This window comes from Lineus longissimus, chromosome 6 (assembly GCF_910592395.1).
Source record: "Lineus longissimus chromosome 6, tnLinLong1.2, whole genome shotgun sequence".
NCBI lineage: Eukaryota > Metazoa > Nemertea > Pilidiophora > Heteronemertea > Lineidae > Lineus > Lineus longissimus.
The window spans coordinates 1458296-1483201 of record NC_088313.1 but is presented as its reverse complement, the minus strand read 5'-3'; the positions used below and the strand labels follow the sequence as shown (position 1 = coordinate 1483201).

The following is a 24906-nucleotide window of genomic DNA, read 5'->3' as shown; positions in this document are numbered from 1 at the left end:
ATACCATGACGTCATGACCATTAGACAAAATGCTCTATTGTTGAATTGCATTGAATGACCATGTGCTATGCATTGAATATTCTGGACCGGTCTTCGATCGGAGAAACTAGAGTACAAGATAATTTTTGGACAGAACATCTCCATCGGGGGCATTGGGACATTGTCGTTCCAAGTTTAAAGTTAATTAATTGTCATAATCCCATAAACCATGCGTGTGACACTCTGGATCATTGAAGACTTCACTAGTGCCGCTAGCTCCGCTACTCAAGCGATATCACGAGAGAGATATCATACCCCGCGATAGACAGACACAGATGGTCGATCAACATACACAATGAGAAGAGATCGAGCCGCACTTGAGCGTCCAATCAAACTTGACATCCATTGTTCGCCGTCATCGCTCGCGGCCAATCAGCGTCGAGATATCGGGAATCGACTCGGAGCTCTAATCGAGAGTGTTGAAACATTTGAGATGGTCTGTTGTTGCGCTGTGGCCAATTAGAGGCGCCCTATGAAATTAATAGCTCCATAATATCAATTAAATTGAATTGGCATTAGGCATGTACAAGTGCCTGACAGGAGGCCAGTGCGCATGACTCGCATGCGGTTCTCATAGAAATCTGTTCGTTGGAGCAAAAGTTTTCAGTCTTGCGTTTCACTCAGAACAAGTTAGAGCACCATTGTTAGAGTGTGTCTCATAGAGGAGTTATCGACCCTACTTACAGAAAGTTTCAACACCCGAACCCGTGGCAAGAAATTTGGACATAAGCAGTTTTGAGACAACCACACCCATGACACTAAGCACTTTTAGGGACTACCGCCGAAAAAATATGGAGCAGAACGCGGACTACGAAGACAGAGGCAAAATGTCTCCGCTGGACTTCTCAAAACCGACAGAAAGTGTGGAAAATGACACAAGCAATAATCGGACGACAGCGACACAAAATCACGAAAATAGTGAAAGTTGTAACCAGTGTGAAGAGCATTTATCGGACTTCAAAGATTCGAATTCAAATTCTAACTCCGGACATTCTGTAAATACGGATAGAATTTCCCCACCGCCGTCGCCAGAAGTACAACAAGACGAACAAAATAGACAAAAAATCACATCTTTTTCTGTGGTTGATATTTTGGACCCTGGGAAGTTTACTGGGAGCACACTGGTTGAACGATGTGGCAGTTCAGTGTGGCATCCTTGGATGGATACGGGGGACAGAGAGGATGACGAGATGTCATGTAGCATGGAGTCTGACAGTGCAAAAGGTATAAAACTTTGATTTTTCAGTGTTGATTTTGCAGTAAAATTACATTAAGCTACATCACGTTACATCACTTAAATCGCGAAAATTAAGTACGGTACTAATTGGGAAAAAGTATACTCCTCTGACATGTCATATTATATATCATATTATTCACTTGAAAAATAGGGGTTAGTGACAGTGAGAAGGGACCTACTTCTTGTAAAAAGGCCTCCCTAAAAAGGGTAAAGCAGTGTAAATTTGTTGTGAGCTTGACCTCAATCATGTTCATATGATATGACAATTTACCCGGTGATATGAGCTGGGGAACATCACGTTATTTCCATGGTTGACATCGGTATGACCCTCATTTGGTCTTTTATAGTGCATTGAAATATTCCACTGCTATCATATCTATGCTTTGACGATTTATCAGGTTGCAAATTACACTGACGTGCTTGATCGAAAAACGAACTAAGCCATGTAAGCGGGTGCATGGGTCATCATCACATGTACATGTCAGTAAAAACTGCTGATGATATCACCGACAAATTCTATCTCATCATTTCCCATGTGTTGGTATGATATGATGATATTTTATCCTAATCCTCTGGCCGGAATAGGCCCTATAACGATTTGATTAGACCAAATGACAGTCCTAATAGTAACAACCTCTTAAAGATCAGTCATGTCAATTGTTGTCAATGCCTGTTGGCAACTCAAGCATAGTAGCTCTACTGGTTTTGGTTTGGCAGATTTTTGGATCCTTCGGCTCAATCGCTCTCGATATTATCTTCTCTTGCCTCCGTCAAAATGACCTTTCCTAATCATCAAGTATAGATTACATGTAGCCTATCAAGATTGCTATCATTGAATACCGGAGTCAAAATAAAAATCTCCAACATTTTATATCGGAAAATTAGCATCCATCATAGCCCTGTCAAGGTCCATCCTTTACAAGGAATGACCCGAAATGTTACCCCAACACTTAAACAATAAAAAGCTAAATTTTGGTGCAAGCCGGTGTCATCTTGCCACTTTTTTGATGGCATTGTCATCTAATAGTGTCATATTTACACCATAACGTCCTCCCAAAACAATCGACTATAGACATTATTTTGTTATTTCAAGTTATCTATCACGTCAATACAACTACAGCACAACGTTTTTATTTCAATGTAAATCAATCGTTTCGTGTTTTCATAACGCAGAATTATCGAAGGTTCCCACGAGTTATCATGTTGTAATTGCTGTTTCATTTAAATTTCGGTCTTAAAGTCAATAGTTGCGGGACATTAAGATCCCCGTTCTCACATTTCGTTTCTGAATTAATTTATGTGGGATTTCTTTTGCGACCTGATATCGATATGTAAGTTGACACAACATTGGCCTACACATGTATGTCTTGTTGGGTGTTATGTTGTATTTTAGAATGACAGAAGTCAATGGGCTTGATGCCCATCAGGGTAAGCCGACGATATACTCTGATTTTATTTTAATTTCGAGTGGATTTGCGTTCATCAATAGACTAGTTACACTGATCTAACACCGTTTCTGAATATTTTAGTCAGGCCCAAAATTAAATAAGTTCATGCCCGACCATTAATCATGGTCAATAGTCTATTTTTCGAGATAAGATTTTTTATAAGATACGTAAGTATGATTTCCCTGTGCATGTGCATGTACATCGTTCCAAGAGTCTTACATGTAAATCGTACAAGAATCTTAAAACGAATGCACATGTACTTGTACGACCAGGGTTGTCTTTCGTCAGTGTTTAATTCCCACGCATATTCATCTAGTGAGCACCAAAATATTCCTAAAAAACGATTCTTAGCTCGTTCTGCCTGCATTATAAAGTGACATTATTCTAGCCCCACTTGACCAGATTGTGGCAATGAATGCCTCCATAACATCACCGTTGCCGTGCCAGGGGGAGGTACCATCCGAAACCATAGAAGAATGAAACTGCGTCGAAGCAGTGACACTTCTAAACCGTGATGAATAAAAACCGTTTTACGGCAATAAAATGCTTTATCTTTTTGTGAATACCCGAAACCGTCGTAAAAAAGATGAGGGAAAAAGTTTCTATCGTGTCAACCAGCATAAAGTCCGGCTATAAATTGCCTTTTTTTTTCTTTCCACGCAAATATTACGGCACCAGTATAAGAAAGCTTCTATATTTATTTGAAAAAAACGTTATCTTGCAGGTGAAATTTTACCTGTTCCTCAGTGTAAAGCGGACTGGTTAAGATTTAAAAATGAAATTGAAACAGGCTAATTTTAAGGACGATTTGGGTGGTTTTCGGAGTGGGATCAAACTCATGCGTGGGAAGTTTACTTCAGATTGGATGGTCCACATTTACTATTACACCCGATCTCTACTATAGAAATGAATAATTCACACACGTTGATGTACACTGTGTTGGGGCATGTATTGGGTGACACAGACTAAATGAAAAATGGTCCCCTTGTATCCACTTTCGACAGTAAATAGCATCGCTCATTAGTGTATTGCGAACTTCGACATGTCTGTAGCTCTATTTTGATATCCGTTTGTTTATTCTTTGGATATAAAAGTGGATCATGGATGGCGGGCCACCTACAGATCTGGAAAAAGATGACTTGCACGTGTCATTTTGTAAAAAATCAGATGATTTCAGAGGCTTTACATTGAGAAAGGAGGAGCATATTTCTTTACATAATGTATTTTTATTTCCTCCATCACGGTCGTACCAAAATGCACGTTCATAGTAGTCCTATAGCAGCATTACCGATAAGAAGTCCGCGCTGTTTCATGTAAGAATGCAAATCATATAATTGGCGCTTTTTTATGGCACACTAATTTACGACTTGTGACAGTTGTAAAAAAGCAGGCCATATCACGGCGGAACAATTAGCTGATGAAAGAAAAATTGTGCCTCTCCTGGTGTCAACGTGTCACCTAAACAAAAACACATGCGACAAGGAACTTGTCTCAAATTGTCACCTTCGGCATAATTGGGGTGACAGATCTTTTGGCGTACTTTCTCGCACATGTGGTGGTTCTACACTACTGACACGGCAACCACTAAACGGTTTATGAATGGTTTCCAGATATTATGGTGTCCATTTCAACTCTGTGAAATTGGAAAAAGGATATTCCTCTACACACACGCGCATGGTAATCCTGAGGTACAGTTTGGGTGGAATTTTATTGCCAAGCTAACTATTTGGGGGGGGGGGATCAATAGATAAGTAAAAAGAGCTCCTGTGTTGGTTGGCCGGTAGCGACATCACGAAATGCACATCAAGCGTGAGCAAATGAGCGATTAAGTCTTGCACAAAACTGGGTCTCAAAATATGAATCGGACGAGGTCTTTTCATCATCAATGGATCATCTCCACATCCCACTAAAGCATCTTAAAGCTTCAAAGGGTTGATGATCAAGATTTATGCTTACGTAGGGAATACACTCTGACAATATAGGCGTACTCTCATTTCTTCAGTCACCGGGTCCATAGTGTTTAGAGCCAAACCTTGAAGGCTATCAGCACCTAATAAGACATCATTTCATCACTTAAAAAAACAGGCCAAGGTGTCTTCTTGTTCTAATGAACGACAGCAGTGACATGTCATTGCTAATTCTTCTGCCATGGTAACAAGGCTGATGGGGTATTTCCAAAATAAGGAACGAAATGAAACAATTTCATGAATCATTCTTTTTTTACATGACCAAAATTGCTTCGAAATTTGTGTTGTAGTTCGTTCACGGTAAAATAGGCTTTTACTTTATGAAAAGTGTTTCTGTATCGGTTACAGTATTCAATACGTAATTACCTCAAAATGAAATTTCTAATTTTGAACAAACGAGCATGAGCTGTTTATTTTGTAAAGCCACGTCAATTTGACACCCCTTGAGTCCAATGCCATCCTGTCCGCACCAAGGCACAGCATCTACTCAAAAGTGACATGAAGATTTCCCTCTTCGCTAATCTAATTGATTTGATTGGCACTTCATCAGTCTTTACCGGTACTCTACAGACCAAAGTGTCCTCACCGGTACTCTGCAGACCGAAGTGTTTATCTTGTCATTTCTGGTCAAACTCTTTAGCGCTTCCTCGTGCTGCTTGAGGACTTTCCCGTGCTGGCGAAGTGTCCTTGTCTCTTCAGTGTCTCTCGTATAGTGGATGCAAGTGGACTGCGTAACAGGCAGTGTCGTCTGCTGCAGTCTCCTACTTCCGGTCACCATATTTCCAGCTTCCCGGAAACAGTACTGATGGGAATGAACAGGCTGGAAAAGAAGGAAATGATCATGGGGCAAACGTGTCGGTTTAAACGCCCCTATAAACAATCGGGGTCGTAAAGAACTTTGTCATTCGTCCTCGAACAATTCCGTATCGAATATCCTGCGGACGCTGAGTAAGGGGCCCGCAGAACGACGAGATGTCGTGACTTATACTGTTCTAATTCAATCCCTTGTGAGTGAGATTCCCCGGCCTGATGAGCATTTCCGTCCCAGAGAATACTAAATACAACCAGCAGTTTATTCATGAAACTGTTGCTGCAATGTATAGGCCTATAGCATTGCACCGCACCGCATGCCATGATCCGATACTTCAAAATTGAGCGGAAATATTGGGTTGCGTTTGGGAGGAAAAAATTGCCCACTAATGGCACACTAATGTGGAAAGTCTTCAGAAGTCTGAACTCGGGATGCTATATCGTAAAGTAAGTGATTAGCCATCTGGTTAATGAGAGAGGGAAACTGTTGAAAAATAAACACATGTTTTTCTCTTCGCGTCTTGAAGAATCTTGCGAACAAATGTGCTGGATGTTGTTCGCATCTGTTCGCCAGATGTGATCATTCTGTATTTCCTCTCGCGCTTCGAGATGATATTTCATATACACCTATATGTAATTGCTAATTTTTTGTTTGTTTCATCGTTTACCGTGTTTTAGAATTCAGCATTGCTCAAGGCAGGTGAAGCAAGTCTGGTGCAGTTGTTCCTTGTCAGTGAACTGCGTAACGCGCTATTCGTAACAAGACCGAATTCTTGCGCGTTAAACCTCGAGTAATCGCTCATTATCTCTGGTCAAGCTCGGATGAAATGTACTTAACACATCGAAGGCAGATGTTACTTGAAGGGAAACCACTCCACCTCAACCTGCTACCATATTTCACACCACAGTTTAGCCAATTAGTACTAATTATCAACATAATTAGTTATGTCACTTGCGGCCATTCTGTATGATCATTAAGTCTAATCGTTCCACCATTATTCGTACCTTAGAGTTCATATTTCATATCTTCCCGGATCACTTCCGGACAGTTGACATATCGGCGCTAGGGTTGCGTTTCTAATAGGTTTTTGATGGCGGCGAACCACTGAAAACAGCTTCACATTTCAACAGACTTATGATATTTGAGATCCTCAGTATCATTTCCGGTGTTGTTTGTGGCCTAAATGTCCGTAGAGCTTCCGAAAATATGAAGGTGTTACCTAGGCAATATCATTATATATATAAGATAGAAACATCGACTCGTTATAGAATTGCCCCTCTCTGGTCTTCAGCTCATCAGAAAATTATCATTCCATTCTTTGGGCATAACAGACGACACCTTGTTTCTTCTGGGCTATCAAGTTGGAAGCACTCTCTGTGCACCTCAGTTAGCGAAGCAACACCAAATTTGGTGCACTCTGTGAGCTTCACAGCCAGTATACCAGTTGCCATCAATGACTGTGCACCAAAACCTGGTTTATCATTTCCCGGTCCATTTGTATCTGTTACATTGCCTATAACACAAAGTGGGAAGGAATTATCCACTTTGTTTTCTGTAACATGGACCCGACTTGTTGAAGTCACCCGACACCACCTTAGAAACGGGAGCACTTGTCTTGAATCATTTCCAAACTATTTCCACTTGGTGTTGAAGGTTTTCCGTTCTGCTCAATTTGTGCACGAGATAGTGGTCGCATTGGGTTGCGTGTACTCTGGTTGCAACTGAATGACGGGGTGATGGATACGGGGCCGGACCTCCTGCACCGAACATCATTCCTCTGCAAGGTATTGCTGTAACCCGTTCTCATTTATTGGTCAACAATTCATTTTTCCATGTTCGTAGCCCGCGCTAATACAGCAACTTTCATCGTAAAAGGCAAATATACTGGATCAGAGAGAGATGGTACGATCACCATGGTCTCGCAGTATTGATATCAGGCCTATACCTTGAAGTAGATATGACACTCAAAATGTGGTTTTCTCGGGGTTTTTCTTCATATGGAGCGTAGCCTTAGCTAGTTCGCTTGTCGGCACTGGCTGCTGCTCATACATTACTTTCAGCAGACAGAGCAAGTTTGCGCACGGGACGGATGCACGGAGCATTCTGACATGTCTGACGAAGAATTGGCAGCTTCGCCAATGACAACACACGAAACATTTCGAAACTGTTTCTTATGTTCTTGCTTATCTTGTGTTTTTCAGAAGATGACGACGACGACGAAAGCCCACTTATGGTCGACCAGAAAACGAATGAACTGATCGAAAAAGCTGCGGCCGAAGTTACGAGTAAGGACAATAATGGCGATTCGGAAAAATCGAAGAAAAAATCAAAACAGGCCGCGTCAGAAGCAAGCAAGGCGGGAAAACCGAGGCGGGCCAGGACTGCTTTTACGTACGAACAATTAGTGGCGCTGGAGAATAAATTCAAAACCACGCGATACTTGAGCGTGTGCGAGAGACTCAATTTGGCGCTGAGTTTGAACCTCACGGAAACTCAGGTGAAAATCTGGTTTCAGAATCGCCGGACGAAATGGAAGAAACAGAACCCCGGATTAGACGTAAACAGCCCAACTCTGACGTCCTCGCCGTTGTCCAGCGTGAGTTACGGTGCTGGTTACCCATCTAGCTTACTCTACGGACAAGCGTTAAATCCCTACCTGCACGCAACCACACCAGTGGGGGCTTTCGGACTTTACAGACCGCCAAAATCGCTGAATGGACACTCGCAGATATATTTTCCATATTTGAACCATGCTGTGTAGCGTCTGGTTAGCATAAGAAAGCAATACTTTAAATTCTACATGTCATTGATGTAAACTTCGAGATGCAAATACACATGTTTTTTGGGATGATTTTGACTCAGTTCGGATTCGCCAGCCATGGAATCAGTTATAAGTCCAAAATGCCCTGTACTAATGCAGTTGATCAGGGTGACCGTAATCATAAGAACAATTGTGGTACAGACCCCATCCAAGCATCTGAATTTCTCTATATATTTCATGTTCTTATGACAATAATGAGGATGATGGGCGTTAACGGCGTATCAGCGTTAACATACCGGGACATATGTTTTTTAATCTATCGCAAAATCGATTTCTTTATACCTCATCGTGTACAGAGAAGAAGGTCGAGGAATCCTGGTTAGATAGAGAGGTTTCGCGACTTTACGAAAAAAGAAATACAGCTAGCGACACGATTCGTCAACTTCCATTAGTGGTTTGCAGAAATCTCTGACTTTACCACTCGACTTTTAAATCGATCTTTCGCTCGTTCTTCACTGTTTGAATTCGTACGAACTTCGTAATTCTTCGTTCGCAATACGTATTTCGTTGTTCGAACAGTTGCGAAACATCTCTAGTATCATAAACAGTTCGATCTCGAATGAATGCATTTGTGTTGTACATATTATTATTTAACAACGATCGGTGTCTTTTTGATTTGAGAGACTTCCTCATGACGATTCATTAGGGTAAGGAGAGTAAACATTTGATGAATGTGTTGCAAAATGCAATAATATTTGCGAGTAAAACATGTCTTGAAACATTCATAATCATTGAACTACATTGTACTCAGTATCCGATATTGAAGATACATGTATATGATAAGCATTCTACACGTTTCAATTCAGTGATGCAGAAGGGCGCGTATCGTAGCAAATATCATTGTGCTCAACACACTGGCAAATGTATACTCTGATTACTTATAGAGAATGATGTAAATATTAAATGATTGCATTTATGATTAATAAATTAAAGTGTGTTATTTTTGAAACGGTACTTGTTTATTTCCTTGTTTTCTAACGTGGGACCCCATCTGTTTATTTCAGTTGTACTATGGCCACTGCAGCCCGAATGGTACCCTTGTTATGCCATGAAGCTGTGCCAATGACAGAGTCTTGGTCGCTAGGATTCCTAGGAACAATGAAAAAACCCGGCGGACTCTACAAGATCCGTTTCCCAAAATCCATTTCTCCATTTGTCGTAATGATATAGCTTAGTTATTTGATAAAGTATGTTTTCATGTAATGTTAACGTTTGAGTGGCCTTTTTCGAAAAAGTTTTTGGCTTCGGCGCCAATGAAGTCATCAATTCTCTTGACGTCGTCGATTCAATTTCAATCGAGCCGAATTTACGAATGATTCACCGTTCCTTAAGAGCAATGGCGGTGGCTTTCACCGTTATCGTCGGTTATCTTTAGGATGGTCAACACAGGTGTCCAACACTAAAACTGACCTGTCCCAGCAGTCACGGACAAACCCAATTGAATTCTATGACAAGTTGCAATTATTTGATAACAAGTTACCGGCGAAACTGCCAATCCTTGTGACAATTCACGATGATGAAGACTTCCCACAGAATCATTTAGGATTAATAATCCATTATTATAAGGTGATACAGGCCAGTCAATTGTCCGAAGGATCTTTATGGACCTAAGGGTAAACCAACTTATCTCAATCTGACATGAAACCAAGCCGCTTTGAACGGAGCGCAAACAGAGGACAGCGGTAACACGGAGGGGGAAAAGGGGGTAAAAATAGGTCCTTAACTGATTCTGTTTCGATGATAAGGGCTGTAGCTCATTCTATTGAATTGGTTACACGAAGAGTAGCTAAATTTATTGAATTGATTAAAGTTTAATAGGGGATTCGTGGTCACAGGTGCAGGGTGTCAAGGAGCTGGTTGCTTAATCTCACGCGGACGTGCCGAGAGGACGTTGTGATCGGTCCTAAACAAGGGCTTAATTAATTCAAACCACGACACTTGAAAATAAATGAAAGGGTGAACTCTTGGTGTATTCAAAGGAACACGCGCCTCATCTTAGGGAAGATACTCCCCTAATTAGCTTGAAGGACTTTTTCCATAAAAACTCTCTTGGACCAGGTGCCCTTTGTTCTTAATCTCAAGCACATGAGAAATTCGTTGACAGGGTTTGGCTGCAGAGAGCCGGTGTACATTGTAGTACGGTAACGTAGGATTTCACCCCTGAAAGTTTTTTTCGGTCAATTTTGAATGGTAATGAATTCAGGTTTATGGTCCTATAGAGACGATCGCGTCAGTATCTCAGAGACACTCTGTGCGATTATGACCGATTATGATGAGGCATAGGCCTGTGTCTGGGCCAACAGAGAGCATCAGTGGTGCCAATCTCTGGTGAGGCTGGGTCTCGAAGCCAAATATGCCGATACCGGTAGTGATGATGATGATGTAGATGATTCCACGCCAGTTGAGCAGACTCCATCACCGGCTCTCTTCCCGTTCTCTTGAACTACCCTGACTGTCACCTCGCCAGTTGAGCAGACTCCATCACCGGCTCTCTTCCCGTTCTCTTGAACTACCCTGACTGTCACCTCACCAGTTGAGCAGACTCCATCACCGGCTCTCTTCCCGTTCTCTTGAACTACCCTGACTGTCACCTCGCCAGTTGAGCAGACTCCATCACCGGCTCTCTTCCCGTTCTCTTGAACTACCCTGACTGTCACCACGCCAGCTGAGCAGACTCCATCACCGGCTCTCTTCTCGTTCTTTTTAGCTGCCCTGACTGCCACCACGCCAGTTGAGCAGACTCCATCACCGGCTCTCTTCCCGATCTCTTGAACTGCCCTGACTGCCACCACGCCAGTTGAGCAGACTCCATCACCGGCTCTCTTCTCGTTCTCTTGAACTACCCTGACTGTCACCACGCCAGTTGAGCAGACTCCATCACCGGCTCTCTTTCCGTTCTCTTGAACTACCCTGACTGTCACCACGCCAGTTGAGCAGACTCCATCACCGGCTCTCTTCCCGTTCTCCTGAACTGCCCTGACTGTCACCACGCCAGTTGAGCAGACTCCATCACCGGCTCTCTTCTCGTTCTCTTGAACTACCCTGACTGTCACCTCGCCAGTTGAGCAGACTCCATCACCGGCTCTCTTCCCGTTCTCCTGAACTACCCTGACTGTCACCACGCCAGTTGAGCAGACTCCATCACCGGCTCTCTTCTCGTTCTCTTGAACTACCCTGACTGTCACCTCGCCAGTTGAGCAGACTCGATCACCGGCTCTCTTCTCGTTCTCTTGAACTACCCTGACTGTCACCGCGCCACATTCTGTTCCATTGTCGAACAGACTCCATCACTGGTTCACTTCCCCGTTCTCATTATGGCGACCTCAATGAAGACAACGCCGCGTAGAATCAATTACGATAATCTCGCTATAATAGGATTCATTAAAAACAAATCCTGGGCGAATTAAGCGGTGTTAGATGTTAGACACGATCAAGGGCAGATCGAACGCCTGCAGGAGTCTCATGTAGTTGGCGCACAATGGATCGATGTGAAACTTGTCCTTACTACATGTAGCTCTAACTAAAAGTGCAGTTGAAATCGACGTGACGCTCCTTTGTACGTGTGCGCTCTCTTCCAACATGTCCAAGTCAGTCTCATGTGTCATATACTGGAACAAGACTAATACCTCGATATTCTTGTGATTTTCACGATCTGCTCTTGTGAAGTTCTCTCTCGTTGTGTATGCGCGCGCATACAGCCAACTCCATGCATGCCGCGACAAGAAAATACATGTGACTATGAGTGAGACTGTTTGCGTTTTATTTGGCCCTATTACTGAAACGTCAGAACCAGGTAGCTCGCCATCGGTACCCTTACAGCTTGCTTGCAATCATATCACTGACCGATCCAAAAACTGACCTCATAAGAAAGGGTTTAAGGTACACTTACCAGGACAGTGCGGAACGGAAGGGCGTTATGATGTATGGGGGAGAAGTTGATCCATGCATTTGATAGTGATTATGGGATGAAATCAATCAACCCTAATGATCTGATGATGTGGATATCGTATAAAGATGCCCATATGGCCACGAGGATATTTTAGAATTCTAATTACTTTTTCATTATGAACCTTTAATGCAAGGCATTTGCGGTCGACCCATTGGCAGAATTTAGTGATCAAGTGAGATCAGAGGATACAAATGGTATCACGCTGATTGAAATTTATATGCATTTATTTAAATATTATGCATCTGCACTCCCGGACCAAGCTCTTGTTTATGCTACACTTGTGTTTCCACGGATTACTTTTTGTCGGGGTGTTCTCCAATAGCATTCCGCGAAGATGACGTCACTGCAGCTGCTGCCCTCCATTTCCCCATCGCTGAATTACAGGCAATGTCGGACAAACATGCGGTTTCGTAATGGATTCAGGCTTTCTAATTAGGGCAGTTAGATTCCATCTGGCACATGTCCGAGTGTTCGAAATACTACATAATTGTTCTGAATATTTCTCTCTCTGACTCTATGGTATCATTCATGCTAAAAACAATGCAGGGTCAAAGATAATTGACTTTGAAATAAGCTCATATGCGTAGAAATCAGTGTCGATGTCCGACTGTCACGTGACTAAAACGTCATCAATATCTTATGCAAATGACCTTGTGAGCTATAAATAGTAACTTCGCGGGATGCTATTAGTTACACAACCTGAAAAGATAACCGCATATCTTTAGATAGGAGTCTGATCAGTAACTACATGTTGCCTTTAATATCATGACTAACCTTCACGAGACACCCGAAAAAGTTTAATCTGGGTACAATAAACTTGGTAGGGCGGCGCTAGAAGCATCGACATTTTTCTCAAAATGCCTTCAGGGCTTAAAATTAACGGAATTAGAAAGTAAATAACGGTAAATGCCGGCGGTGTGAGACTCTTGAATTGGCAAGTCAACTGAAAACATCTACTATGTTACCTTTCAATTACCTAAACAAATAAAACCATGTTTACAAACAAATTTAATTAATTGATCTATGCTCTTGAATGACTTGAAAGCAAATTTATATATTTGCCTCGATTTAGCGAAACAACATTGAAATAGTTTACCCTTTGATGTGGTTTTCGGAAGACATTGGGATAAACCGCAGTAATTTGAATACTTTGTTTAGATCTCTGCTCAATGTTGCTGTTTGATTCCAAAATTGAATTCAAATTGTTGGCCATTCATTTCGTGTTTTGCAGGTGTCATTTCGTGACGTCTCATTTTTAATGAAAGCAAAACGATGTCGTTTTAAAGATGCGATTTTTTTTTAATTTGTCGAAATTGGACAATTAGGGACAGGAATGTCGCCAGGGAAAGGTTAGTCGAGTCCTTACCAAAATAGATAATTGGACTAGCAAAGAGGGGTCAGGGCCATGGCTTGAGGAGAGAGTTATAGGGGATGTATGCTCACCAACAGTCACGGAGAAAGGTTTTGCCTCATAAAATTGTGTTTAACCTTACTCCCGACTAAGAAGCTGGTTACAGTGATGATTGTCATCAGTTCTGTTAAATCAGGTGACTTTAACCATAAATATGTAGACGCTTGATTTGACTCTTACTTGATTATTAAATGTAGCATCTACATGTGAACTGTATATGTTATAAAGGCGGGATCGGGCCTATCGGGGTAAGATGAAGGGTACCTATTGGGCCATTTAGTTGGCACCAAGTGCAGCCAAACTTTGGCCTATCGTGCACGTACAAATTTTTGCTTTGCTCAGAATGTTGCCACAGGATGGCTTTTAACCGGGCATATTTCCAGTCGTCAGATTTGTGTAAATTCATATTCAAATTGTAATTTCATAATGAGTAGAATTTTGTTCTGGTTAAGCCAAATTTTCGCTAGATTTCTCCACGCACTTACGTGGCAGTTTTATTAAACAATGATTGGCCAGTAGCAATCGGTGTTTTATCGGGCATACCTCGTTTAATAGATCAAATTAAGTGTGCATTTTCTCCTTTGTTAATACATCGGTAGTAATCTTCACAAGCAATTGATCAACTATTATCCAATTTCCTTCGTGTAAGAAAATCGAAGTAAAACACAATATCTCAAATTGACTCTTTATTGGGAAAAGGAGAGGGAGAATTTCGCCTGTGACCCTGAGCCTAACTTTGTTGTGTCGGCGCGTTTTATTAAACATGGCGTATTTTGTTAGCCCGTCTCACAGTGCCAAACACACAAGCCCGACCCCCGGGCGAGACAACATCATGGACACGATTCCAAACAAGAAAATCCGAAGATCTGTTACAAATTATTGTAACAAATTCCGGAGCAATTTTGAGAAAACCACCCCTTGTTTTCTTATCAAACTTTCGGTCATTTTGAAGTCTTTGTGTGAAAATGAGAAAAAGGCCAATATCAGCGCGGCAAAATAAACCGAGTTTGGTCTAATCTGCAAATATTATGCCAGTGGTGGCCTGCAGGCCATTAAAGGCGAAATAGTGTTAGGACTCTGCCTGAGGGGGACTCGGACCGTGAATAGACTTATTAAATAAAGAATGGACATGTTGACTTAGTTTAACCGATCTCCTTTATCATGAGAATCTCAATAGAAATTTGGACTTTGACGCAAATGACAGCACGACTTGGCACCTGTGGCGGCCAATGCTGGACAGGGAAACTGTCTAGTTTCTATTCCTATCCATTAAAACGCACTGTTCTTTTCGGAAAGTTTAACCTTGACCACGTGAAATTTCTGTCGGAAATCATATTGCCCGTCAAGAGAAGTTTCCCTTCACGCAGAACATCATTTCTCAGGCGTCCCGACCACGCCCGGAAACGCCACGTTCAACTGACCAGGTAATCAACAAGTAAACTGCGCAATACTCATTTGAAAACTTCGCGATTTTGGTTAGAAGCCTATGAGCTTGAATTAGTATCGTAGCAGAGGTTGGTACGCCGCCGAACCTGTTATTGGTATCTGCTCTGTCTCTGATCCCCAAGATGGGACAAGTGAATCTTGAGCCAGGGGCTATACGTCGAATAATAGGCTTGGGATGCCTTTAATAAGGTGTCTGCTCTCGATCCGTTTACGAAATGCGGGTGATGGGACGAGCAAATTTCCATCTCGTAAACTAATATGATTATTACTGGAGGAAGCGACGCACCGTGACAGGGCTTTATTCCAAAAGGTTTTAGTCGCTTCTGAACGACACGGAAAATTTGAACGCGATTAGTAGAGTGTGAAAGTTTGTATTAAATGCGATGAGAGTGTCGTATAAAAGCGATTAAGTCTTACCCCGGGCACTATACAATTTAAGATGTTCAACTTGGTGTTTTTCACAAATGAATAAAAAAGTACAGAAAAATGAAGAGAAGAAAATGTTGTGGATACACGGGGAGTCGAACCCGTGACCACCAGCTCGTAAGTCCAGCATTCTAACCGTTAAACCACAGTGGTTCTTACGTAAGGCTGGAGATTTTCTTCGCTTCTTATAGCCAGGCTATATGGCGATATGAACCTTGTGTGAATTAGACCGACATTTTTATTTCACACAAGCTTCAGATCGCCATGATGTTGAATTCGTTGAGGTTTTAGACATGTCTAGGAAATTCTATGGTATGAGAGTATCAGTATAAGACATCTTCTGAAATTCACAAGAATATAATATAAACCTACACATTGTAAAATACGTTTTGAATGCAACTCCAATATTGACATTCGAAACAGGGAAATTCCACGGACGCAACTAGGCTTTCTGCGTTCGGTCCCCGAACAGTTCTGGTATGAATAGCCCCACGAGGGATACAAATCGAAACACAACTCCAGTCTAAAATGAAAAGATTGGTACATTTTTGCATCACTGCTCCACTCTTCACCGCCAAATTGCCAAAGAAAGTAACTTTTTGCCACTACACGGCCCGACAACTGGTCATTTGTTAAACCTTACAACCGAGGCGAAGGTAAACTTTGCAACAGCTATTTGGGTAAAATCGTGATTATTGTCAAAACCTGCGAATTATCTTGTCCAAGAACGCTATTTAACGGTATCATAAATTTTCTTTTTTTCAAGCCGGTGCTTGAGAAACCCAGGTGTCAGGCCAGGACCCTAAACGCTTCGCCGATTGTGTTGCGATTGTGCGTGCCTAAATTGTGATATCTTATTTGCTCTTTGAGAATTAGGAGCCCAGCTACCGTGACCAGGCCGTGCCAGCGCAAAATGACGGCCAAATAGTTTCTAAATCTTCCCGCAATTACAAAAGAAAAAGAAAAGTGGCCATACATCTTCTTCTATCAATCTCGAATGAAAAGGTGTCTCGGACCGGGGCGGCTACGTGGTGGGCATTGTCCGAGCGCTTGTAAGCGAATCGTCATTGTGCGACGTTAACGGGTATGTCATCATAACTAGAAAACGATATGTGTACAAATTACACTGGATCAGTGTATCACATTTGTTCTTGTACGCGAACATATTGCCCTGTTCATACATACTTGGGCTGCAGATCACGTACATTCACAGTACATCGATTTGCCTATGTTTCATCCATCAAAAGGTGGAACCAACGCATTTTAACTAATGTTTACAATCTATCTGATATTTAGCAGAGAATGAAGTAAGATTTTATTAGATTTATATATAAATAATGATGATATTGATCTTACCGGATTATGCCTCCTCACGCTTCGAATATTAGTAAATGTGTTTGGGGTCGCCCCTGAAATACTTTTAAACGAAATTTCTATTGCTATATATATAAGTGATTGTAACAGTGTTGAATTGTGCGGAGTCTATCGAAGATTTAATGAAATGAAGATCGTAAAATCTGATTTATATCTATATTAACCAATCAATCACTTTAATTGCTTTTATGTCACTAACTCGTTATGGACACCATCAGCTTTTGGAAGTAGTAACGAGTACCAAGCATGGATTAATCTATACTTGCTAGTACATGAATGTACATCTGCCGGTTTAGGTGTAATGGCATGATAAGGTCAATTGCATCTGTTTTGCCGAGTCGATCGTGAGAAAAGGAATTTGGGAGATACTCAGCAGCAAGAAATGACAAGGTCCGTCAAACATGTCATAAGTTTAAAGGTTGCAAAAGTAATAAATTGACTACCAGGGTCATTCTGATACCATTGTCTTTGCTTCTTGAATCGGAAGAAACAACACATCGGCATTGTTCAAACAGAACATTGTTGGCTCGCGACCTTGAAGATGGTTATGACTGCCCTTGAAAATCCCAAAGAACTAAATTTGGTATTGCCGAGGGCAAGGCATCAAAGTAAAGAAAATTGAAAAATCTTGAAAATGAACCTGGGTTTTTAATCTCCCAGTGGCACCATTAATAACAGCATTTTTCGCAGAACTTGAGGTGGTAACAGGTCACATCCCGAAGGTGTGGCTTAAAAAAGAGAAATCGTAGAATCTGCTTAAAGCTGCGCTGCTGATAATTATACGCTTGGATATCTTTCGCGACTTGGAAATAATGACTCAGCAGACCAAACTATTATTCTTAGAGACCATCTGGTTGCTGATGGTCAGCGGAGAGACTGGCAGCCATCTTGGAAAGCGCCCCCTTCAGTGATACATAATAGCTCGGAGCGTCAAACGAGTTAAGCGCAAGTCAATGTCTCAGCGCTCCGGGGGACATTTTGGTCGCCCGGAGCTGGAATTGTTTTCTGCTCCCGGTAGCTCATCTTTAAGCGCCTTGGGGAGGGGACTGTTGGAGAACATTAGGAGAAAGTGCCATGAGAGCCAGCAGACTGGGCCGGCAGTGCAGCTTGTTCTGCGCTGCCTCGGGCAAACAGTCCTCCAGCGCAGTAATCCGGGTGTCATTTAAACTGATTACTCTCGAACCCCACGTCGAAAGCGACGATTGAAAATCTTGAAACCAGATTGGCTAAATCATCGCAAAGTTAAGACAAATAAATAGATTATAAGAGGATCCAGACACATCTGACGATTTCGTTTATGCACCTTGAATTTCATAATTGAACGAATCTTCATTTGAAAATTAAATCTGGAAATCGCGGTTTCGAGATTATGTTTCAATAAGCTCGTTTACGGGAGGCCAATCATTATCTATTGTTGTTGGTCGAAAATAACCGGTTTTAAACTTTTGAAATAATTTATTGAATCATTCAAACTCGAATCTGATTATTTTACTTTCTCTAAAAGTGCTGATTGCCTGAGGTTGTGTGGCCATTTAAGACGACTTTGTGGTATCCTTTTATGTTCGTCTTGCTTTGAGTTTAATCTGGTTGGATGCTTTGAAACAAATTACCGCGCTGTTTTTGTTGCTCGCCAAAAAGCTGATTCTCGAGTCACACCGTATTGCTTGTGTAACAGAGAAAAAACATCAAGGTCCAACCGGGGATTGAACCCGGGACCTCTAGCTTATAAGGCCATCACTCTACCGACTGAGCTAAAGGGAATTTCCCTCTAGCCTGGGCCAGTAGGAATGATGCCACCACTATACACTTGCCATCAAAGCGTATTTTCTTGACCCTTTATTCTGATGTCCTCATCTCTGGATTTACGTTTTTTTCTCTCTAAATTGTGTGTTTCACATGGCGATAATGTTAAGGTTCCTCAACGACACTACGAGTGATCCCGCATGGTTTCGATGAACCCCGAATGATTCCGGTTCATCCGTGTGTTTACTTTCAGTATCTCAATCTTGAGGGACAGAATGCGCCATGTTTGCCCAGAATCTTGTCTGTCCTGAGCCGAAAAGGATGATTTATTCAGAGTAGAATATTAAGATAAACTCTAGCTCATTGGTAAATTATGATCACACAAAGCCTCTTTTACACCAGACAATGCGAAATTGGTGATTTGTCAGGAAAGTCGCGAAGTAATAAGACAGTAAAAAGACAATATCGCGCTAAAACAGAGGCCCGTATTAGTAGAGTCAGATGTTTACATATTGGGAAATATTGTCGGATTATGACGCGGATGGGTCGTTATGGTAGAGGGAAGAGGTTAAGATGTTAATAGCTAATAACAGTGTCAGTTTTGGACACATTTGGTGGAGCGGATTGGCTTATCTTGTGAGGAACGGGAGGGCGGATAATGGTGTTGTCGCGAGTTTGTCACAGTCGCACCTTGGAGCGCGTGGGATTCTGTTACACGATCTTAAGTAGTGTCATTCTGCACTGATTGTGCCTTATCTGTAAGGAACGGGCGGGGAGGATCATCGGTATAAGTCAATAGATGATGTCAAATTTTGTCAGATCACACCTTTGAAACATCGTGTCTTTTAATGCGAATAGATGGCATCTTCCTTTTTTTGTTTTTTGTTGCATTTTCCAACATTTTCGTTTAGTCGGTAACCGTGTGTTGTACCCTAGCCATTTACAACCTCGACGTCGGCCATTTCGTGCAACGTTTACATGTAGGCCTACTTCGCTGTCTGCCTGTGACTGTTTTGATATTTATTGCAAAAATCCAGAAATTCGTCTGTGATATTCTTATTTCTGACAAATACAAGGGGTGGGGGGGGGGGGGCAACTATTCGTCCCACATCGTCTTGATGGTCCAGTCAATGCAACTACCATCTTTGCCGTGAATCGAGTCTGCAGCCGTTTCTTTGCTGAAGTATGAGTAATTTTGATAGAGAACGCGCACTTTTAGCTTAGAAGGTTCCGTGCGAATTTCGTAATTCATGCTGACTACTCGATTCTAAATATGAGTCGCCCGATTGCTTGACGCAAGGGCCCAAAGCGCCGCGTAGCGGCAAAAAAACGAAGCTGGCGAAACATTTATAACGGGTCACCGTCACTTATTATTGGACTTGTCCACAAATACTGAGACCAAATGCCTGTTGACTGTGCTTTAAGAGAGACTGGCGGCATGCCTAGTCTCTCTTAAAGCACAGTCAACAGACACCAACCCCCTCAGACTCAGAAACCACAAACGCCCAACCCTTCCTGCTACCTTAATACTTCTGGATTGGCGAGACATAACATCAAACTGCGTGCTGAAGAATACAGAGTTGAATTCAACGCCGCCTAGCGGCCATCGCAGACATTTCGCTTAATGATGCGTTCAGCGAACAGGAATGAACTAGATGTCTTGTAATTATCATTCTGACATCAATTCCCGACTCCCTGATCAACCTACCGTGCAATCTAAATCACCATCGCAGTCTAATACAGCCTGCTTAGCAGGGTCGGGAAAATTAGCCCGGTGTTTTTCTCACTTTGCCGCCATGTTTAGTCTCGCGAATATTTTCCGCGTCATTGGACGATTTTGTAATTTCATAATTGCATTAATGTTTTGATCGATGGTGATGTGGCGATATTTCCCAGGCAAATATTAACAAATGGCGGTTTTGATTAAACACTTCAGTTATGGTATGAAATTAAAGAGGACGTTAACCAATTTGATTAGTGACGGCGCACGAGACCGCGTAGTCCCGGTGTTGTGTGACACGAGTCAGAATACTGGAAAGCTGATGAGGTCGGAGCCTTGTGGGTCAATAGCTCACAGTTTGCGAGTGTAGCACGCTGTACCCTATTATGGGGAATGATTTAGAGTAGACATGAACGCGGGTGATCACGGCCCCCGATTTCTCAGTCATCCGCTCAATGTCAAAGTTTTAGCAAATTTTGCATGCGTGAAAACCGCACTACGGCATTGTGCATTTCTGTTTTCTTTACCCACCCATAAATACGAACAGCGTACATCTTTAATTTACCCTTTAACTCTGCAGGACGGCAAGGATCAGCAAAACTGCAAACTGACGCATTAATTAAAGCTAACACAAAGGACATTTATAATGTGTTTCTAATTCACTTAGACACCACAAGTGCTTTATTACTGGGCAAATATCCGCAAAGTGCTATTAATGCAAAATGAATGTATTTCTAAATTACCATTGAAAGTTTGGACACAATGGCTTCCAGTATAAACACATCATTACGAGTTACTAATTGGAGTAAATAAATGCATTTCTGATTTGATGATGAAATGTCTGATAGACTGAGCAGCAGGATTTATTGTTAAGCTATGTGTATTTTAATTTCTTCTTGATAAGCGACCAGATGATAAGGTATTTGAGAAAATCCTAACTGCTTTGAAATATGATGTATTTATGGCCCTTGGCCAGCATTATGGTGCGAACATCATTTACTTGATAAAGCCAGGGTATAAATTGGCTCGCGCGGACCCTTAAGGGCGCTGATCGAGGGAGCATGGGCCACGTGGTTAAATACTTGGCGGGGGTGATACTTAAGGGTTGATTAAATCTTTTGAGGGGGTGGCCGTTAGTGGCCGTAAGAGTTTATTAACATGTGGTGCAGTTTCGCTCTCAAACAGTTTATTGCCCATTTACGTACGCAAATTTCTAAAGAAATTAGTTCCCTTTTCTCTTATCTAAATTAGTTAACTCTAAATCTATTAACTCAAACGTCTTATAACAATGAACAATGTGACAGAATCTGCCGCTGTCGAACTGAGAGCAAGAAGCTCCTACTTTCTATTAAGGATTTCGGTGACCTACATAGCTGGATACGGGCTAAAATATCGCATATTTTCAGTTGGTCGGTCGGGTCTCCATCGATTGGTTATGGCGGCCTTGTGATGGCCTCGATGCCGCGGCATCCCTCACGTACTTGGGGACGAAACAGGCTGGCTCGGGACGTAGTCGATGTTCATCTCCTGATGCAGTGCCGTCGAGATTGAAATCAATTAGCGACAAAAGGTATAGACCAGCATACAACCATAGTAATACAGCCTGCCCCAATCCTCTAAGTCACTAAGCTTTTTGAGCACCTTGGAATAACGCACTCAGCAGGCTCTGTCCCATGAGGATCTGACAAATAAATTCAGTTTTCATCACAGGCTGGTTGTCGTGTGCGAAACAATCTCCCTAATGCCTTGCTAATTACTTGAAATGGTTTGTCAAAATATGTTGTGTGATTGTCAAGGGAACTTATGAAAACATCCAGCAAAGTAAACTAGACGTTACTTGCCCGGCGCGGGTAATATCTAATGACAGACAGGTTTCACAGTCTGTCCGCCGGAACAGCGTCGTACGAAGGTCCTGTCTCGGCTGTGGTACTTCGTTCGATCTTTCTAAAGATCTTTTTTTAATGGTCTTAAGGGCTGCCTTCTACTCCCTGTTCCAGTCGATTATGGCCAAGGACATCCTCATAACAACCCAGTGTGGCACTGAACGAGATTCATCTCTCATCGGGAAATTTTCCCCCCAAAAAGGGGCTGAGCCAAGATTACTATTCCGGTAGCTGAAACATAATTTCTAGACAGAAATCACATTCGAAAAAATAACATTACTGTGGGCTACTTTAGGCGTGAGTTTCGGCAAATGATTTGTAGAACGAAATAACGGCATGGCCTCGCCCGACGTTCGTTTATCATATTCGTTCCATCAGCAATACCCAATTTATGACCTGTCACGCGGTAATCTTTGACCTGCGCAAGCGCAGTTAAAAAACGTAAGCAATTAAGAGGAAAGGTTTGTTTTTGGTATAAATTGTTTCACCTGTTCGCAAATGGTGTAAATTGGAGGTGATGACAGACGGTTTAAATAGCTATGGTTTGGGTGATTAATGTTTTCTCTTTAGTACGAACTGTAGGCAAGATCAACAACGTTGACCTCGATGAACCAACCAAAACTCTCACATTTTCTCAACGGATGTAGCATCGCTTTCTGGATGAGAATCGGGTTTACGAGGTATAGAATTAGACATTGTATTTCGTCGTTCGAACGGATTGCGAAACCTGCCAGTTACCTTCAAAGAGCGAAGGGAAAACGTGCTCTTGACATACCCTGCATAACAACGAAGATGACCTATGGACTCTCCTCCTTGGGTGGAATAGTCCTGGACGCTTGTACATAGTGGTACATAAGCAAGGCAAGTTGAGGCTGGACCATTCCAGTCCGGCGGTTATCTTAGTTCAAACGAATACAAAACCATTGAGGAAGTACATGTACCAAGAAAATGTCTTCAATCAGTTTTGCGTCTCCTAATTGCGTGCTTAAGCGGGACCACGTGTTACAGCGGCATTTAGTCACTTCTTCCAGATTTGCTATGCAATTAAGACGTCATCATTCAATAAACTACACAAATTGCATACTGTCAGAATTCAATATGAAGCAAGCTCCAAATTCTAGCTGCCATAATGAAACACAGTATTTAGCCCTAGCCACCAATTCATTGCTTTCCCCAGCTGGAAAACCTTCAAATCTTAGCTAGAGATAAAGGCAATAAATTGGGCTTACCTTGCACCATTTAATTGCTCACATGGAAGAGGCAGGTCATGGTACATTAACGTACACGGGCCGGTATCATATCTTCCTTTTTATTGCAAGGGGAGACGGTTTGGTGATACGGGAGCTGGCCTTATCAAAAACTGTAATGATTCAGTCAGTTAATGTCACAATACTAACACCTTTAGCAAATTAGTCCCGGCGTAAACATGCAATAAAAAGGAGCTGAATTACGACCAACGATTTATTTCGAGCCGGTATAGTTTAACATTGTAACTGTGTCCATCTTGTAATAGGCTCCTGTATTCCTCATCTTTACATCAAGGTGAGGTTCACCTTTGTTCCACATAATTTCATTCTTTCAATTAATTTCTAATCTGATAACTTGAAGTCACTGTTTTGCATCAACTGAAGGTCACTGCCTGATTTACATAGATCCACAATCGCCGCATGACCTTGGTCAAAATGGAATGACCTCTGGAGACTAAGATAATGATGGGACTTAGCTTGTTCAGCCGTTTCATAATAAACGATTCATTATCAAAGCTGTCATGGGTGCATCATTTTCTTCTAACGAGGTGAGGGAGGGCAGGCAGTCATACGTATCCCTGAGAAAGGTTCTCTAACTTTTCCCTGGATTTTTCCCATTTCCATGCATATGGTCTTTGAGTTGTTGTCTTTCTCCAAAAGCGTTGTCTGTTTGATTACCCGAAGCAAAGGAAGGTTCCCAGGCTTCCTTTATTTCGCCGGCAGTGGCCTCCACATGATGGGTTAATTCATCAAAAAAGGGCAAGCAATTCCAGGAGCCGTTCCTTAACAAGATAATTCACCAACAAAGAGACTGACCCCTCCTCACAAGGCTCCGCTAATCGCCCGGCTAATGAACTTCGGACCAACCAACCAGCTGAGTCCGCTTCCATCTTTTAGCAGTACCCCACCATTTGTTTCAATTACCTCGTGACATCAATCAAACATGGCTGAATGGTTATCTCGATAGGAATAATAATGAGGACAATTACACCACGATAGTCCCTCAGCGATCTACGGTGGCTGGGAAAGGACATCACTTTTTTTTCTTCAACACGGCGATCAAGATAACTGGACGAGATGAGTCCTGGTCGGCACCGCATTCCCATGTTACTGGCTGTGCCCTCCCGTCCCCACGTACTTCTCCTGGCTGGCATCTGCCTCGGGCAGACGAGTTCACTTCGTACACCAGCGTCGCCAGGATGTCGATACGTAATACCAAGACAACGAACTGCAGCTAATTAGCACCTGACTAAAAAGATACCATTTAGAAAGGAAGTAATAATTCTTCTCAAAGGTGAAAATAAGCCGCAGAATTTAACTTGGCAACTTCTCCATTTTGGAGGAAATGTGTTGATCTAATCTCAATTGGCGCGCTTAGCTTTCA

At 42.2% G+C, this 24906-nt stretch overlaps 1 protein-coding gene across 1 annotated transcript; it reads left to right on the top strand.

The window, feature by feature from the left end:
- The first annotated feature begins 473 nt into the window (after nucleotides 1–473).
- On the top strand, nucleotides 474–9272 carry LOC135489215 (homeobox protein slou-like). Its single transcript, XM_064774460.1, has 2 exons — nucleotides 474–1263; nucleotides 7704–9272. Exons 1-2 carry the CDS (start codon nucleotides 792–794, stop codon nucleotides 8261–8263), a joined length of 1032 nt encoding a protein of 343 aa, XP_064630530.1. The 5' UTR covers nucleotides 474–791; the 3' UTR covers nucleotides 8264–9272.
- Nucleotides 9273–24906: the final 15634 nt, after the last annotated feature.